The sequence below is a fragment of the Bubalus bubalis genome, chromosome 20, assembly GCF_019923935.1.
Source record: "Bubalus bubalis isolate 160015118507 breed Murrah chromosome 20, NDDB_SH_1, whole genome shotgun sequence".
In the NCBI taxonomy this organism is placed as follows: Eukaryota; Metazoa; Chordata; class Mammalia; order Artiodactyla; family Bovidae; genus Bubalus; species Bubalus bubalis.
This window is the reverse complement of record NC_059176.1, coordinates 5126204-5145143: the sequence shown is the minus strand read 5'-3', so window position 1 is coordinate 5145143 and position 18940 is coordinate 5126204. Positions and strand designations below refer to the sequence as shown.

Below are 18940 nucleotides of genomic sequence, written 5' to 3'. Positions count from 1 at the left end.
GGCTTGCGTGGAGTCCAGGCAGGACTTAGCAACTGAACCACCACCACCATCCCGGGTTCAGACTGTCTGTTCATAAGCATCTGTGTCCTGGTGTGAACTTCCTCTGGCTGGGCATGGGACAGGAGAACATGGGAGTCAAGGGCCTGAGGCTCTTGGGAAGGCCATAGTGTCCCCGTCCACTTCTGCTATCCTCTGAAGGCCACCTCTTTACACTTGGATAACCCCCTCCCTGCAGCAGTCATCCAGCCCTGCTCCATGACCAGTGTGAACTAAACTTGGAGGCTGGCAGATCCCAGGTCAAGTTCACCTCCAACACCCCAGCTGACCTTGGGCAAGTCACATCCTCTCCCGATCGCCAAATGCCAACTAAGCAGCACCCAGCCCCGAGCAGTGATGCAGGAGAGTGTACAGGGCCTGCTGGGAGCCTTCGGCATGGAGCCCGGCATCTCGTGGGACCCCAGGACCCCTCAGCCCGGGGGCTCTCAGGTGGCCACTCCCCTGCTACATGCTGTCACAGGAATGTTCCGGGGGCCTGGCCAGCCGGTCCTCCGAGCCTCTCCCAGAGTTGCCGGGCTGCATCAGACAAGTTCCTGTTGTCATAACAACCCGCTGGCTCTCAGCCGCCTGGGCCCGAGGCCCCAGAGGATGCTGTCGGCGGCTCGCAGCCGGGGCCTGCTCACCTCTCAGCGGCCTGGGCTGCCTCTCCTGAGAGGGTTTCCAGCCCCTGCCTCTTGACTCATTTGCTCCACCCATCTCCTCCTTTCCTGAGCCCCTACTGTGTGCCAAGCTCCACAAATCCTCCCCCAGTCCTGTGAGGTGGGACAGCCGTAAACTCTGTCTTATGTTTAAAGGAGCAGGCTCTTGCAGGGGCCGAGTGACTCATCTGAGGTCACGGGGCTCAGATGTGGCAGACCCAGAGTGGGGGCTTCAGGCCCTGTTGCACTCCGGGACCCCCACAGCCCCTCCTCCACCACCCAGCCCCACCTTGCCCCCAAGGATGGGAAGCTGGCCAAGGTCTGTGAGCTCTGAGGGAGAGGGGACCCAACTTCCGGTTGTCTCCTGGAGCTGGAACAGTGAGAACTGGTCCCAGGGCGCTGGTGGGGCCCTGCGGAGCTGGGGGGTGGGAGGTGGGGAGGGTGGGGGTGGGAAGGGTAGGTAGAGCATTCACTAAGCGCTCCAAACATCACCTTGCTAACCCTCATGGCAACCCCCACCCCCAAGCTGGGACGTGCCACGCCGTCTCTTGGAGCAGGACCCAGGCTGACTGGTAAACAGCACGGCCCGCCACACGCCAGAAGCCGTAGGCAACACCCACAGGAGCACAGCTGCCTTCCAAGCCTCCCTCGTTCCAGTGCGGAAGTTTCTATTACAGCCCCCTCCTTCACAGACAAGGACATTCCAGGTCTGAGGATTCTCACGCTTTTCACCACGCTGCCTCTGCTTCTGGCTGTCTCTGTGCTGGCCTGAGAACCCTCGAGGGCAGCCGCAGCCCCGGCATCCGTGCCCTGGGGCGTGCATTCACACCATTCATCTGCTAGCATGAACCAATCTCCACATGCCTCCAGGCCCGCGCCTGCTGTCTGCCACCCATTCATCCACGTATCCATCCTCGCATCCACACATCCATAGGAGGAAGGGCTGGGGCCGAGTTTAGAGTTCAGGGGCACGCACTTGAGCCATCCAGACCTTCCAGGAAGTCTCCTGGGACATGGAACTCCCTGCAGGAGTCCCTGATTGCTTGCCTGTCTTTACAAGAGGCCACACCGCGGCCTCCTGGCTCCCCGAGCCTGTCTTCCAGCCTAACTGGAGAGGCCTCCTGGCCCCCTGCCCTCCTCCCAGTCCTGCAGCCTCCCTGGTATGGGATCATGGAACGGGAGGGTCTGGGGTTACGTGAGCCGGGATGCTCCACCCACCCACCTCAGTAACCACTTATCTGCTAGCCGGTACCCACCCATTCGCACACTAGTGCATCCTTCCGTGCCTGCACCTGCCACCCACCACCCATTCATCCATGTATCATCATTTGTGTCTTGTATCCACACATCCATCCATCCACCACGGATGCAGCCACCCGTCAACACGTGTCCATTTCTGCAGTGATCCGCCCTTCCACAGCTGTATCCATACATCACTAATATATCCTCAAACACTTATCCATGCGCTCTTCCTGTATCCATCCATCCACTCCTCTGTTCTTACATCCATCATTTTATTGACATTATTCAAGTCCCCATCCATCCACCCAGGCATCCACGCATTGACTGAACCCATTAAGCATCCATCCACTTTCTCATGCCTGTATCCATCCATCCTCTGACGTGGACTCCTGTATCCATCCAGCCCTTTATCCATTCGTCTGTTGACATCTATCTATCCGTTTTAGAGCCTTCCATCCACACATGTATCAGTCTTGTCATATGAATGAAAAATCCATCCGTCTATCAATCCACTCTTATAGCCATCCACTGATATCTTCTATCCATCCAGTCCTATCCGTATCAATTCGTTCGTTCATCTACTCATCCATCCCTTTCTTAACACTTGGGTCCATCAGTCTCTCCTCCTGTGCATCTATCCCTCTAGCTTTGTAGCCATCCAATCACTGGTCTGCCCTGCCACATGCCTCCCACCATGTCCATTCGCCTACAATCCACCCACTGGCTTCTGCAGTCCACCCCACATTGCTTCTCCACCCGGATGCACTGGGATCCCAGCATGGACCACTAGAACCATGACTGGAGATTTTGGTGTCTGTCTTCCCCAGGCAGGACCAGGTCTGGCCCATCCACATCCCTGACTCAGTTCAAGGCTGCTAGCTGAACAGATGACTACAGTCCCATGGCCTGGCTCAGAGCTAGGCACGAGCTGATGCCCTCCACCCCCCGGCAAGAAGCCCCCAGGGGCTGCAGTGGGAGCCTCCAGATCCACGGCCTGTTGGGGTTGGAGCCACTGCTGGGCCCCCTTCCTGGCTGGGGGGCCGTGAAAACCACCATCACCCTCCTAACACCGTCATGCTAGTCAAGGTCTGTGTCTCCTGGCAGACTGTGAGATCTTGAAAGTTGAGGTTTGTGTCAGATTCACCTAAGTGGTCCCAGTGAACGGGGCGGAGTGGGGGACACGGGGAGAGTATGCTAAGGGGGAATGGAGAAGTCATCCACTTACTCACTCCTTCATTCCTGCAGTACTGAACCCGCAGAGACAGCTCTGGTCAGCTCTTTCTGCCACTGGCTATCACCAAGGGCTTGTTCTTGGGCCATGGAAGCCACTCCTCTGACTGAGAGAGGCGTTGTGCCCCAGAAACTGAGCCCCAGAGAGGGCAGGGTCCTGCTCAAGATCACACAGCAGAGGAGGAACTAGAACCCAAGACTCCAGACTCCCATCTAGGCCTCGCCCCCTAGCAGGCTAGTGACCTGCTCTGGGGCAGGAAGGGGAGCCAGGAGGGGGACGCTGGGAGCAATTCTAGGCCAACCCAGTGAGTTGCCCCCAGAGATCTCTACCTGCTATGAGGGGAAGGTCCTCCCCCAACATACACACACACGTGACCTCCACACTTCAGCTAGACCGAGCCGCCTCTGAGGCAGGAAGTAGACGGACCCCACCCCACAGGGTAAGGTGACTGGAGATTCATCCCCTGGAGACCAAAACTCTAAAATATCAATAGTAGGACAATTGAGAGAGGAAGCTAGGCCTTGCCCAGACCACGTATTTCTCATTCGCAAAGTCAGGAGACCTCCCCAACCACACATGCGTGGAAAGGCTCCTTGGAGGTCAAAAGGAGACTGATGCTAACTGACGCCAACCACCCATAGGCCTTTGCAGTGGAATCCATCTTGGCTGGGAGATGCGTGCGCACACACGGGAGGACCCTGAGACACGCCAAATATGGACTCTGCACCAGGCAAATCAGAATGACTGGTCAGAGGGAAACCGGAAGAAACGCCCCAGAAAAGTAAGTCCAACTGCCAGGAGGGTGCAACTCAGACTGTCTGAGTCTGCCCGTGTCTGTCCACACGTCCTGTACTTTTTTCCTCCTGATAAGCACTTTCCTTGTTTCACTACCCCCCATCTTTGCGGGAATTCTTTTCTTCTGTACAGCCGAAGGTCCAGGGCCTTGTCACTGACCACTGGTCTAGTGGTCATGATGCGCTGCTCTCACCGCCACAGTCTGATCTCGATCTCTGGCCGGGGGACTGAAGCCCTGCTTCCAGCTACTATAGACCCAGGACCACTCTCACCTCCAGGCCTTCACCTCTCATGTCCCTCCATCCTCCCCTGTTCAACTCCCACCTGGGCCCTGGGCTTCACAAGCCTCTGAGGACTTAAGAACTTGTGGACGGTCTCCAGGGGCTCTCCTGGTGGCTCAGACGGTAAAGAATCTGCTTGCCACGCAGGAGGCCCGGGTTTGATCCCTGGGTCGGGAAGATTCCCTAGTGAAGGAAATGGCAACCCACTCCAGTATTCTTGCCTGGAGAATCCCATGGACAGAGGAGGCCGGCGGGCTACAGTTCATGGGGTCGCAGAGAGTAGGACACGACAGCGATGGAGCACGCATGCATGCACGGACAGTCTTCAACCAAGCCCTCAGTCACCCATGGACTGCTCTCCTCCCTTCTCATTCACTCATTCTTAACATTCTTAAGCGCCTAAGGGAGTGGGGGGCTACTTCAAAGCATTGCCGTGGAGACAAGGCGTGAAAGTGTTTGTATCAGGGCTGGCACATAGTAGCTGCTCGATAAATGGCAGCTCTCTGGGGCCAGAGTCTGTGCCCAAGGGTCTCTGCGGGTGGACAGATCTTCCATACTGCCCTGCCTCGCTTCCACTCTCTGACCCAGAAACGACCCACTCTCCACGCCTGGCCCAGTGGAAGGCCAGACCCACAGCACTGAGGCTCCAGGCAGCCCCTCCTCTGCCCACCCAGCATCCCAGGTGCGAAAAGCTCCAGGGTCTGAGGATAAGAGGAACACGGAGCGCAGGAATCTATAAATATGAGACAATAGTCCTTCCGAAAGCGCAGGCAGCCTCCTCTCGCCCGGCGCCGGCACTCAGCAACCGCATCTGCCACTGCGCCTGCTTCTCTGTGCCGCCCTGATTATAGTGAGAGTCGGGAAAATTAAGGGTTTTCGGGGACGCTGCCAGGGCCCAGGCTGCTGCCTCCCCGCCCTGTGCGTCACACATGCCAGGCGGAGCCGCCCCTTATCGGCCACTTGCCCTAGCCGGCAATGCCACCCGGACTGGGCGGACGGCACAGCAGGGTATGATGGACTTTCTTCCCCGGTCCTCACCGGCCCTGGGGGTGGAAGGGACTCTGATGCAGGCAGTGGGCAGGGGAACAGGGGCCCAGTGAAGGGCAAGGACCTGTCCATGGCCTCTCAGAGATCTAGCGCGCTGGGACCTCCAAAGGAGCCAAGCCCATGGAGAGACTCTGTCCTGCTGGCCCGGAGCCCCGAGGCCTTGACCCCTGGTCAGTTTCCAGTCTGCAAACAGCCCAGGTCTGTGGCTGACCTTGGCCACCAGGGCTCCACCTCTGCAGGCACTGCGTACTCAGCCACCACCAGCCCACTCCTGGGTCCCTACTCTGCTCCCATCAGGCTGGTCCAGGAGACTCCAGGATGTTGCCCATGCTGTTCCTGCCCCAAAAGAACCACACTGGGGACGGGGTGGGGCCCAAACGAGGAAGGAAACACCTCGACACCAGGCAGGAAGCGGAAACGCTAGGGCAGCAATTCCCATCCAACAGTGCTGGGGTTCGGGGAGGGTGGACGCTTCAGTGGAGCGGCCCTGGGGCGCGCCTTCCCCTCCGGAGCCTCGGTTTCCTCCCTTCGAACTGTGGGGAATGGGAGCCCCTTGCCCTGCAGGCGCAGAGTGAGACCTAGGGGGTCCGGGGCCGGCGCAAGCCCACGCACTGCGATCGCTCAATGAACTAGCCCCTGGTCCAGCCTCCTTCTGGCTCCTCGACCTTTCCCGGGGTAGGTGGGGGTGCTCACTGAGCCTCGACTCGCGGCAGGAGGGGGGCCTGCCAGCACGCGGGCCACTCGCCCGGGACAGCAGCGGCAGGTCCCAGATCGCCTAGGCCCCGCCCTGCTCCCCTCCCCCCGCCCTGCCCCAGCTTCCCTCCCACCGCAGGGATGCACGTGTTAGGGGGGCGAGGACCCCCGCAACTAGGTCCCAGGTGCTCGGGCCGGCCTCGCGGGGGGCAGGGCGGCGCGCCTAGGCCGAGTCCCCGCCCCGGCCTGCGAGTGCCCCCCGCGGCCGGCGAAGCGTTCATGGCCGGGGCCCCCCGCTCCCACCCCGCGCACCGGCACCGGAGGGGGCGCCACAGGCGGGGCAGCAGAGGCTGGACAGTCGCCCCCCTCGCGGGAGGGGGCACGCGGGCCGCCGGCAGCGCCGCCGAGACCGCGCTGCCGCGTGGGTGGCGCCCGCCCCGCCTCCGCGCCCGCGCCCGCGCCCTGCCCTCCGGGCTCGCGGGTACTCACCGCCCGGCGGAGCCGGCCCGGCCGCCGGCCGCCCGTCCACATGGCCCCGGGGCAGCCGCGCGGCTCGCCTGCGCCGCCGCAGCCGCCGCCGCCGCCGCGCTCGGGTCCCGCTGCCGCCGCCGCCGCCGCCCCCGGCCCGCACCCTCCCCTCCGAGGCCGAGCGCGCCCGGAGCCGCGGCGCGGCCGGGGCTCCCCCCACCCCGCCCGGCTTCCCGCAGGGAGCGCCCGCCCCCCGCCCCCAGCCCGGCTCCCCGCCAGCCCCGGCCCCGCGCGCAGCCGCGGCTGATTCCGTGGCTCCCCCCGCAGCGCCCAGGCGGGGCGCACTGGCGGGGGGACGCTGGGGCAGGCCTGGGGGCGCGGGGCGCCACGTGCACTCGGGAGCCGGGGAGGGGATGGCCGCCGGCCGGGAATGAATGAACCCGCGGGAGCATGAATGGTGGAGCGCGGTGAATGAAGGAGTGCGGTGCGAGCTGGGGGAACGAATGAATGAGGAAGGAATGCACTAGGGAACACTGAGGGAAAGAATAGACCGGGCCCGCGTTCCCGCTCTGCTTGACCCAGCACACCTGTGCCAAGGTAGCCAGGTGATGGCGGAGGGTCACCCCCTTCCTCAGCAATCTGGAAGAGGAGGTGGCCTCTGAAGGGGTCAGCGTTACCCCAGGAACTTCCAGCTGGAGCACCCTTCTCCCTACCCCTCTCAGAGCCCCAGGCTGGCCCCGTCTTAGTCCTGAAGAGGAGTACAGAGTGAGCCATGGCCCTCCCCCTGAGGTCAGCCGCATGGTCCAGGCCTGGCTGGGGCCTCTTCAAAACCAGACTCAGTTCTGAGGGCCTTACACAGGGCACCTGGACACATCTGCCAGCCAGGCGGGCCCTGCAGCAGCCAGCATTGGAACCCTGGGGAAAAAAAACACACAAGGGGGCTGGAAGGATCCTGGCTGGTGCAGAGAGAGGTCCCAAAGCACATGCACTTGCCTCCTGCCTTCCCCTGAGACCTATGGGCTCGTGGTTCACCGCGTTTATGTAAGTCCCAAGCACATGGCAGATTACAAGATGCTGCCTATGAATACTTTATATATATATATATATATCAACTTTTTAAAATCGTTGCAAAATAACACAAAATGGCCACTTCAGCCGCTTTGAGGCTTACAGTTCCGTGGCATTAAGTACTTGCACTTCGTTGAACGGTCACCACCACCGTCTGTCTTGTATTTCACGTGTGTGAACTTTGCGGGTTCTATTCACTCATTTAATCGGGGGAGTAGGTGGCTACATTCAAGCACAGGACAGGGCTGTGAAGAGGCACTGATGGCAAGGGAAGTGAGAAAAACAGTGAAGAAGAGACAGCAAAAAGGAGCCAGCCACCGATTCGAGCCATTTAGCGCGGAGGCACAGTCCTCTCTCTCCCGCCCCTCAGGCCCTGGGGACCCTGTTGAGGAACAAATGGAGAGAAGGAGGTGCAGGGAGGTTCGGGGGCTGGGGTGGGCATCAGATGATAAGCCTCCCACCTGGCACACAGGGCCTACGATGGGAATGAAGTGAGAAGTGCTGCCGAGGGCATGGGCTCTTTAAATCCCCCCTGGAGGGCTGTTTTTGGCTCACCTGGGCCCTGGGTTTTCCAGGGTGAGCTGGGAGGCTCTGTGGCCTCTGCTCCTGCCCTTGAGGGTTCTGTCCCCATTCAGGCCGCGCAGAGGGAAGGGGGCAGCACAGAGATGCAGTGGGGGTCGACCTCCCGCATGCCAGCCCTAAAGTCCCTAGCCTCCCCAGATCCCAGGGCGACAGCAGTATGGTGGAAGGTGGGTGGAGGGTACACGTAGGGCTCTGCCCGCATTTCCTGCCCAGACACTGGTCCTGCTCAGATGGTGCCAGAACATTCTCCATCAGCCCCGGCTCTGCTGCTGCCAATGCTGCAGATGGCGGGGGGGGGGGGGGGGGGGGGGGGAGGGGAGGGGGCGGGGGCGGGGCAGAGTAGGAGCGGGGGTGCCCAGGCTCAGGCCTCTTGCACACTTGAGCTGGGGGCCTGCTTGGGGGAGAGCCCTTCGCCTACACTGCACACCTACTCCCCACCCAGCAAGCCCTCTCTTTTCCCCTCTCCCGCTCACTGCTGACAGAAGGGGGAGAAAGCCAGCATGCTGGGGTGGGGGGCAGTGGTGGTCTCAGTTGACCCCCATAATGGCCTTGTGAGGGAGGTGGCGCTAGCTCTCTTTTGGCAGATGGGAAAACTGAGGCTCAGAGAGGCCAAGTCCCTCACCTAAGGCCACTCAGCAAATAGGGGCTCAGCTGGGATTTAGTACCCTGGTCCTTTTGGTCAGATGTTCACTCCTGTTTCAGGTCTCACTTTAGGACCCGCCTCTCAGCATCTCTGCCGAGAAGGTCAAGATGGTGCAACCTTGAAGATGCTTACAGGATGGGCTGGCCTGGAAAGGCTTCTGCAGCTGGCGTAGCTACAGTCTGGAACATCAGTGACGTTCAGGCAGACTTCCTGGAGGAGGTGAGGTTTCAGCTGCAGATGGGAAGAAGAGATAAAAGTGGCAGGGCTGGGTCGGTCCCTTGTCCCCTGGCCTCCTGCCCTCATCTGGGTGTCTGTTGACCACCCTGACCACAGTCCTCACCCTCCACCTCTCAATCCCGTGCCCTGGCTTTATTTGCTTTTTGTGGCTCTTGCGGCTCTCTGCTGTTACCTGGTTGACTTGTTTCTTGATCTTCCCAGCTGGAGTGTGTGCTTTGAGATGAGGGCAGCGGGGCTGGGGAGGGGAATGAACAAAAGGACGGAGGATGGACAGAGGGAGGGCTTGGAGGAGTCGGTGTGACGCCTGGCTCCTGCTCGTGGTGGCTGAGTGGGCGGGGGAGGGCAGCGGGGGAGGGGTCACAGAGAGCGCGGGTCCTGCAGACACCCAGGTGTGGGGGTCCAGCCCCTTTCTGCCTCGGGCTTCAGAGTCGGCCCGTCAGTCTGAGTCCAGCCTTCTGTGTTTCCCACCTTCCCCATCTCAGGCTAGGATGGAGAAGGTTCTAGGAATGTGGGCTCTGGACCTTCCGAGAGGTTTGTTTGCTACAGGCTCCTACAGGTGTGCGATGTAGCCTCCTCCAGGCTGCCCTGCAGGATCCCTCGGAGCTTCCCTCTGCTGAGCTAGCACCCCTCCCCTCCCCCATCCCCCCCAAGTCACCACTTCCCCATCCCATTGCCCCCACCATCCCTCACTTGTTCCTCCTGGGAGCACTTTCTTAAGAGTCGTCAGCGTCTGCTTCTGGGGGTAATCCAAGACTTCTGGGCAACCAAAGAATAAAATGTTCCTCAATTCATTAAAAAAAAATAGGGGCATCAATGCCATGTAGTAAAGACTCCAGGTGGGACCCTGACGCCCCCTCCTCCGTGGTCCTGGCTCACGGGACTCATGAGCCCACAGGTCAGGCCCCAGCCCCCGGGCTGGGACGCCCTCTGGCTCTGCCCCTCGCTCCTGGCTGCGTCCTGTCCTGGGTCATCTCTGGGAGGTGGCAGTGGTCTGTCCACCACTCGGCCCTGCACCGGGCTCTTCTGCCACACAGGGCTGGGTGCCGTGACGTGGGCTCAGAAACTGTGAGCGGGGGAAACCATTTTTACCAAATCCTTATCAAAACAAAAGTGGGCACGTACTTCTCACGCCTAAATAGACAAGTCAGGTCAGGCCGAGAAAAGAAATGAGAGACGCCTCGCTGGAAGAAGGGGCTTCAAGGCAGCAGAAGATCGGGGCCATTTCTTTCTTTTTTTTTTTTTCGGGGCCATTTCTTACCGCCTTGGGACAGCTCTGGCTAGTCAGCGCTTGGCTCCCCCTCCTTCTGGACAATCTGTAGCGCCTGGGGAAGGGCAGTGCCCAGTTTCCTGCCCCAGGCTGCCCTGCAGGAGGCCAGGGAGCCTATCTCTGGGCCCTCCATCCTCAGGCCTGGGCGTGGTGAGGATCACAGGGGAGGGGATGGCGCCGAGGTGGCCTCGTTGGGATGAAATGGCCACTCTGCGTGCAGCTCTGCTGAGGACAGACTCACCTGCCAACGGGCGTAGGTGTGGTCAGGCTGCCTCTGGAGACCCAGGCTTCTCTAGCAGCCCACCTGCCTGGTCCTGGGCCCAGCCTGGGTTCCCGGGGTGGGTTGTTCCTGCGCTCCTGCCATGCCCCCGGGCCTGGACTGAAATCCCCCGTCAATGTCCACGCCCTCCTGTTTCTGGGCCTTTGCACCTGACGTCTTCTCACCCCGGGATGCCTTTCCATGGCATGTCCCGCTGGAAAACTCCCCCTCTCAGCTCCCTAGGTTGCCTCCTCTCAGAAGGAGGTGTGACCCCCCCAGAGGTGCACGTGGTTTCCAAAGAGCGTCAGCCTGGGGCTCATTGAGCAGGTCGTCTTCGGAGGGTCCTGCGGGGGCCTGGGCGCTGGGGCGAGGAAGTGGTGGCTGAGGAGGTGGAGACAGACCAAGAAGCCGAGACTGAAGTCAGGGATGGCCGCCGGCCAGGCTGCCTGGAGGCTGAGCGCCAGCTCCCGGTGTGCGCGTCTGGCACTGTGCTGAATGGCATGGCTGATGGGCAGGGCAGGGCAGTGCTGAGTTGGTGTGCTGGCCCAAAAATGTGGATGCCGAAGATGCCTGGAGCAGGCGTGGGGGTGCCCACGCCTACCCTTCCCAACCCAGAAGCTCCCGTCTCCTTCCACAGAGTCCCCACAGCTTCCCTACTGTCTCTGAATCCTGCCTGACATCTATTCTGGGCCCCGGGCAGGGTCCCCAGTACCTTTCTCACCCTGTCCCTCTATTGTTCAAGAACTTCAATGCCTCCCATCTGCCACTCGAGGCCTTCTGTGGGCTTCCCTGAGTCTCCAGTTCAGTTCAGTTCAGTCGCTCAGTCGTGTCTGACTCTGCCACCGCATGGACTGCAGCATGCCAGGCCTCCCTGTCCATCACCAACTCCTGGAGCCTATTCAAACTCATGTCCCTTGAGTCGGTGATGCCATCCAACCATCTCATCCTCTGTCATCCCCTTCTCCTCCCACCTTCAGTCTTTCCCAACATCAGGGTCTTTTCCAGTGAGTCAGTTCTTTGCATCAGGTGGCCAAAGTATTGGAGTTTCAGCTTCAACATCAGTCCTTCCAGTGGACACTCAGGACTGATCTCCTTTATGATGGACTGGTTAGATCTTCTTGCAGTCCAAGGGACTCTCAAGAGTCTTCTCCAACACCACAGTTCAAAAGCATGTATTCTTCGGCGCTCAGCTTTCTTTATAGTCCAACTCTCACATCCATACATGACCACTGGAAAAACCATAGCCTTGACTAGATGGACCTTTGTTGGCAAAGTAATGTCTCTGCTTTCTAATATGCTGTCTAGGTTGGTCATAACTTTCCTTCCAAGGAGTCTCCAGTGGGACTTAGACTCTTGACAGATGCAGCAGGCTCTTCTGCTCCTTCCTGTCCCTTCTAGACGGCCCCCTGCCTCCTTCTACCCCCATGCCCACTCAGCTTCTTCTCCTCTGGTCCCAGCTCAGAACAGGAGAAAAGCAAAAGTGAAAAGTGAAAGTGTTCGTCGCTCAGTCATCTCTGACTCATTGTGACACCGTGGGCTGTCGACCACCAGGCTCCTCTGTCCGTGGAGTTCTCCAGGCAAGAATACTGGAGTGGGTTGCCATTCGCTTCTCCAGGGGATCTTCCCACCCCAGGGATTGAACCCGGGTCTCTTGCACTGCGGGCGGATTCTTTACCATCTGAGCTACCATTCCAGTAAAACAAAGGTTCTTGTGCTTCTGACCCCTGGGATGGTGAGGGTGGGGCCACGGCTTTGGGCAGGGTCTGCATGCGGCCAGCTCAGTCCACATCTCCACTTTCTGGCACCTGGGACACACTGTTTCACTATTTCATTCTTCAATGGCTCTAAACCCTCTTCTTTAACCAGATGGTGCCCCTTCGTGAGTCTCCTCTTGTCCCTTCTTTGTGGCTTCCACCCAGAACGATGCCAAGGTATGTGTGACTTCTAAATCTCCTGCTTAGACCTCTCACCTGGGTACCAGGAGATTGTGGATCTGGTCCTGTCTGCCTGGGATTAACTGGGAGACAATCTCTTCTCTGAGATTTCCTTGCCTAGAAGGTGGGAACCATGCCATGAGTCCGGGGACAGAGGCGTTTGCAGCCTCAGCCCTGGGGTCAAAGGCCTGGAACACCCTAACCGTGGGCACACCCCTCTGTGCCAGGTGCAGAGCCCCACAGACAGCGAGGAGGGCGCACAGGCCGGGGCTGCTGGAACGTGCGCAGGCTGCCCTTGGTGAAAGTGGGAGGCAGAGGCGGACGCCAATTTTCCCCACTCCACTGGGCAGGAAAATTATTTCTTCTGATTCCTCTGTGTTCCAGCCGGTTCTGTGCCTGCAAGAGATCCAGAGGTTGGTTGGAACAGGGGCTGCTGTGAACCTCAAAGTCAGGCAGCGGCAGGGACCCCGGCTCTGGCTGAGACTGGAGGTGGAGGGAGGCAGCCTGCCCACAGCGGCCGGAGCCCTTCTGGGCCCTTGAGCATCTCCAGCTTGTTTTCTCGAGCCTCTCCAGTCTTTCTCTGGGCTCTGCCCCTCTGCCCCCCACCTCCCCTCTGGGCGGTGGATTTTCTCGGGGCTGTGGACATCACAGAGGAGGGCCCCAAAGGAAAGCAAGGTGGGGCGGCCACATGTGTCTGCCACAAGTGATCGCTGAGACCCCAGCAGACCTGCAAGGAAGGGAGGCTCAGCCCAGCTTAGAGGGGAAACTGAGCCTCAGAGGGTCGGGTCGGCGTGCTCAGGGGACATGAGGGGTGGGCACGTTCTAGCAGGGCCCCTTAGCCCCCCTAGCATGTCCCCAGATGGGACCAGCCAAGCAGAGGGAGGTGAAGCAATGGAGCCCGCCCCTGTTTCGAAGGGCCCAGATGCCATTCATGTCTAGGTGCTCAGACTTCTGGAGAACACCACCAAAGCCTCCCATCCTAGGGGGCAGGGCAGGGGCCCAGGGGCCACAGCTGAGGTCCAGGAGCCCAGCGTGCTCCTCCCTGGCCAGAGCAGCCAGTGACTGGGCAGACTGGGACATGCCTAGGGGGACTGACCCACCTGGCACAGGGCTGAGCAGGCTTTCGGGTCTAAAATGGGACAGTCCTGGGCAAACCAGGATCAGTTGGTCCCCCCCAGGCAGATGAAGAACTTTGGATGGTTCAAGTCCAAACTTAGACTGGGAGGTAGTGGGGGCTTCAGGGCTAGAGGGGATTTAGTGGAGGGGAGGGCGAGCTTGACTGAGGAAGCAGTGCTGGCGAGGAAGGAGGTCGGGTCTGCCTGTTTCAAGGTTCTGCCAGGAGCTGAGCACACTCCTGAGGGATCTGGGGGTTCCCCTGGGGGAGCTGCGCTTCCGGGACCCAGTCTCAGATCCCTCTCTTCCTCAGGTCAGCCTCCCCCTGGGACACGAGGTCCGGCTTTCAGACCTGGATATCCACTCCATCATTGCTCGTGTCTGTCTGGCCAAAACGAGCACCCCCCACCCAACTTAGGGCAGAGAGGGTGCAGGCTGGGGAGTCAGCCAGGGCTTTGTTCAGATCTCAGCCTGGCCTTGTCCTTACCCTGGGAGAGGCCATTTGTGGCTCCAGCTTTTGTTTCTGCATCTGGAAGGGGGTTCCCTTCTCTGCAAAGATGCTGCGAAGATGGAAGATTTGGAGCAAGGTCTGTGGAGGCCCTGGGACGCCCAGGGGGCTCCGGGGGAGCTTAGCTTCCCCAGGAGATTAGGTCCAGGAGAAAGGAGCTTGGACAAATGGAAGACTGCTGAGCAAGATGGATTGCTGAGCAAGATGGCAGGGGCTGGATGGCGGCACCCAGCCCCCGGTCAGCCCCCGGGACCCTGTCCCTAGTCCCCAGGAAGTGTTCATTCTGAGACTGGACTTGCGACCCGTGCCTCCCACCCCCATGACTCCCTCTCTCCACCCCCAAACAGAACTTTGTCCAGGGGTTGGCGGTCCAGGCCCAGTTGAAGGATAGCATGTTCCAGCCATCCTCGAGCCGGAATGGTCAGGTGAGTTGTGTGGGGAATTGAGTGGAAGAAGTTGTTAAAAGGGATTTTGTTGTTTTCTTATAGCTTCACTGAGGTACAATTGACTTGCAATAATCTGCTCCCATTTAAACCGCACAATTTGGTAAGTTTCGACGTGTATGTCAGGAAGCCATCACCACAATCAAGATAGTGAATGTTTCCATCAGCTGCAAGCATTTCCTCTTGCCTCTTTGTAAGCCATCCATCACAGGGTGACCCTGTCCTCACGCAACCCCTGATCTGCTCTGTACCGCTACAGATTAGCTTGCCCTTTCTGGAGTCTTATATAAGTAGAATCCTACAGTACATATTCTCTTTCTTTCCCTTTTTTTTTGGCTGGGGGAATTCTGGCTCCTTCCACTTTGCATAATGATTCTGAGATTCATCCATGCTGTTGGGTATATCAATAGTTCGTTTCTTTTTATTGTTGATTTGTCTTTCACTGTTCGAATATGCTGTCGTCTGTTTATCCATTTCCCAATTAATGGACATTTGGGTTTTTCCACTTTTTGGCTATGAAAGCAAAGCTGCTAGGAATATTTGGGTCCAAGTTTGTGTGTGGACATATTGCTTTAATTTCTTTTGGGCAAATACCTCGGAGTGGAATGGCTTGATCATATGGTAGGTGTATCTCTAATTTGTTAAGAAGCTGCCAAACTGTTTTCAAAGTGGCTGCACAATTTTAAATCCCCAGCAGCCAAATATGAAAGATCCAGCTGCTCCACATTCCTGTTAGCGTTGGGTAAGGCCAGTCTTTTACATTTTAGGCATTCATAATGGGTGTGTGCTGGTATCTCACTGTGCTTTTTTAAAAAAAAATTTTTTTTGTTGGAGTATCATTGCTTTACAATGTTATGTTGGTTTCTGCTGTACAGCAGAGGGAATCAGCTATCAGTTCAGTTCAGTTGTTCAGTCATGTCCGAGTCTTTTCGACCCCATGGACTGCAGCATGCCAGGCCTCCCTGACAATCTCCAACTCCCAGAGCTTGCTCACACTCATGGCCATCGAGTCGGTGATGCCATCCAACCATCTCATCTTGTCATCCCCTTCTCCTCTTGACTTCAGTCTTTCCCAGCATCGGGGTCTTTTCCATTGAATCAGCTCTTCGCATCAGGTGGCCAAAGTATTGGAGCTTCAGCTTCAACATCAGTCCTTCCAATGAATATTCAGGACTGATTTCCTTTGGGATGACTGGTGTGATCTCCTTGCAGTCCAAAGAACGCTCACGAGTCTTCTCAAACACCACAGTTTAAAAGCATCAATTCTTTGGTGCTCTTTTTTTATGGTCCAACTCTTACATCCATACATGACTACTGGGAAAGCCATAGATTTGACTGGATGGACCTTTGTCAGCAAAGTAATGTCTGCTTTCTAATATGCTGTCTAGGTTGATCATAGCTTTTCTTCCAAGGATATCCCCTCTTTTTTGGATTTCTTCCTTCGGCTGCTGGGGATGTAAAATGGTGCAGCCACTTTGAAATCAGGTTACTACAGAGTACTAAGTAGAGTTCCCCGTGCTACATAGTAGGTACACATCAGCTATCTGTTTTACACATTGTGGTGTATATGTGCCAGTATCAGCTTCCAATTCATCCCCCACTCATTCACCCTTTGGTGTCCATGTGTTTGCTCTCTATGTCTGTGTGTGTATTTCTGCTTTGCAAATAGGTTCATCTGTACCATTTTTCTCGGAGAAGGCAATGGCACCCCACTCCAGTCCTCTTGCCTGGAAAATCCCATGGACGGAGGAGCCTGGTGGGCTGCAGTCCATGGGGTCGCTAAGAGATGGACACAACTGAGCGACTTCACTTTCAGTTTTCACTTTCATGCATTGGAGAAGGCAATGGAACCCCACTCCAGTATTCTTGCCTGGAGAATCCCAGGGATGGCGGAGCCTGGTGGGCTGCCATCTATGGGGTCGCACAGAGTCAGACACGCCTGAGGCGACTTAGCAGCAGCAGCAGCAGTACCATTTTTCTAGGATCCACATTATGCATTAATATACAATGTTTGTTTTCCTCTGACTTATTTCACTCTGTGTGCTGTTCTGTAGGTCTCTGCAAAGGGCACAATTTTGTTCTTTTTTGTGGCTGAGTAATATTCCATTGTATATGTGCTACACCTTTTTCTGTTAATACGTTCCTCTGTCAGTGAACATTTAGGTTGCTTCCATGTCCTGGCCATTTTACATAGTGCTGCAATAAACATTGAGGTGTATGTATCTTTTGAAATTATGGCTTTATCTGGGTATATAGGGGCTTCCCAGATGGTGCTAGTGGTAAAGAACCTGTCTGCCAATGAAAGAGACATGAGAGATGTGGGTTCAATCCCTGGGTCAGGAAGATCCGCTGGACGAGGGCATGGCAACCCACTCCAGTGTTCTTGCCTGGAGAATTCCGATGGGCAGAGGGGCCTGGAGGGCCCCAGCCCATAGGATTGCAAAGAGCTGGACATGACTGAAGTGACTTAGCACACATGCATGGTGGTTCTATTTTTAATTTTTCAAGGAGCCTCCAGGCTGTTCAGTTCACTTTCGCACAAATGGTGCGAGATGATGCCCTCTTCCCCACGCCCTCCCCAGCATCTGCCGTTTGTAGACTTCTCGCTGAATTTTTTGTAAGGTGATAACCTCACTGTAGTTTTAATATACATTTCTCTAAAAGACGAAACTTGCACAAGCCTCTTATCCTCATCCATCAGAGGACAGACAGAAGAAGCAACAACTATAATCCCACAACCCCCAGCCCAAAAACCGCAATCTCAGAAAGCTAACCAAAATGATCACATGGATGACAGCTTTGTGTAACTCAAGGAAGCCATGAGCCATGATGTGCAGGACCACCCACGATGGGCAGGTCATGGTGGAAAGTTCTGACAGAATGTGGTCCACTGGAGAAGGGAATGGCAAACCACTTCGGTATTCTTGTCTTGAGAACCCCATGAATAGTATGAAAAGGTAAAAAGATATGATACTGGAAGATGTGCTCCCCCCAGGGTGGTAGCTGTCCAATATGCTACCAGGGAAGAGCAGAGAAATAGCTCCAGAAAGAAGAGCCTGGGCCAAAGTGGAAACAGTGCCCAGTTGTGGATGTGTCTGGGGGTGAAAGTAAAGTCTGATGCTGTAAAGAACAATATTGCATAGGAACCTGGAAAGTTAGGTCCATGAATTAAGGTAAATTAGACATGATCAAGCAGGAGATGGCAAGAATGAAAATTGGTATTTTAGGAATCATTGAACTAAAATGGATGGTACTGAAAGAGATGGCAATACCAGACCATCTGATCTGCCTCTTGAGAAATCTGTATGCAGGTCAGGAAGCAACAGTTAGAACTGGACATGGAACAAGACACTGGTTCCAAATAGGAAAAGGAGTACGTCAAGGCTGTATATTGTCACCCTGCTTATTTAACTTCTATGCAGAGTACATCATGAGAAATGCTGGACTGGAAGAAACACAAGCTGGAATCAAGATTGCCGGGAGAAATATCAATAACCTCAGATATGCAGATGACACCACCCTTATGGCAGAAAGTGAAGAGAAACTAAAAAGCCTCTTGATGAAAGTCAAAGTGGAGAGTGAAAAAGTTGGCTTAAAGCTCAACATTCAGAAAACTAAGATCATGGCATCCAGTTCCATCACTTCATGGGAAATAGATGGGGAAACAGTGAAAACAGTGTCAGACTTTATTTTTTGGGGGCTCCAAAATCACTGCAGATGGTGATTGCACCCATGAAATTAAAAGACGCTTACTCCTTGGAAGGAAAGTTATGACCAACCTAGATAGCATATTCAAAAGCAGAGACATTACTTTGCCAACAAAGGTCCATCTAGTCAAGGCTATGGTTTTTCCTGTGGTCATGTATGGATGTGAGAGTTGGACTGTGAAGAAGGCTGAATGCCGAAGAATTGATGCTTTTGAACTGTGGTGTTGGAGAAGACTCTTGAGAGTCCCTTGGACTGCAAGGAGATCCAACCAGTCCATTCTGAAGGAGATCAGCCCTGGGATTTCTTTGGAGGGAATGATGCTGAAGCTGAAACTCCAGTACTTTGGCCACCTCATGCGAAGAGCTGACTCATTGGAAAAGACTCTGATGCTGGGAGGGATTGGGAGCAGGAGGAGAAGGGGACAACAGAGGATGAGATGGCTGGATGGCATCACTGACTCAATGGACGTGAGTCTGAGTGAACTCCGGGAGTTGGTGATGGACAGGGAGGCCTGGTGTGCTGCGATTCATGGGGTCGCAAAGAGTCGGACATGACTGAGCGACTGAACTGAACTGAATGGTCAAATTTAATTTAAATGACCATTATATCTACTGCTGTGGGCAGGAATCCCTTAGAAGAAATGGAGTAGCCCTCAAAGTCACCAAGAGGCCTAAGGCAGTACATGGGTGCAATCTCAAAAACAACAGAATGACCTTGGTTCATCTC

The 18940-nt window shown here is 56.4% G+C and overlaps 1 protein-coding gene and 1 long non-coding RNA gene across 4 annotated transcripts in view; one reads left to right on the top strand and one right to left on the bottom strand.

The window, feature by feature from the left end:
* The window catches only part of BEGAIN (brain enriched guanylate kinase associated), a 47142-nt gene extending 40615 nt beyond the window's left edge, over positions 1–6527 (bottom strand). Inside the window, exon 1 of one of the 2 annotated variants that reach the window (XM_025271250.3) lies at positions 6474–6527. In XM_025271250.3, coding sequence (XP_025127035.1) covers positions 6474–6515 — 42 coding nt within the window. In that variant the 5' untranslated portion in view covers positions 6516–6527. The remainder of the gene's footprint in view (positions 1–6473) is intronic. The other variant, XM_025271249.3, reaches the window with a different exon arrangement.
* Positions 5764–18940, top strand: part of LOC112580854 — a 112604-nt gene continuing 99427 nt past the window's right edge. Inside the window, exons 1-3 of one of the 2 annotated variants that reach the window (XR_003105174.3) lie at positions 5764–5966; positions 8805–8964; positions 11966–15407. This is a non-coding gene — a long non-coding RNA (uncharacterized LOC112580854). Of the gene's footprint in view, positions 5967–8804; positions 8965–11965; positions 15408–18940 lie in introns of those variants that run through there. The other variant, XR_006546985.2, reaches the window with a different exon arrangement.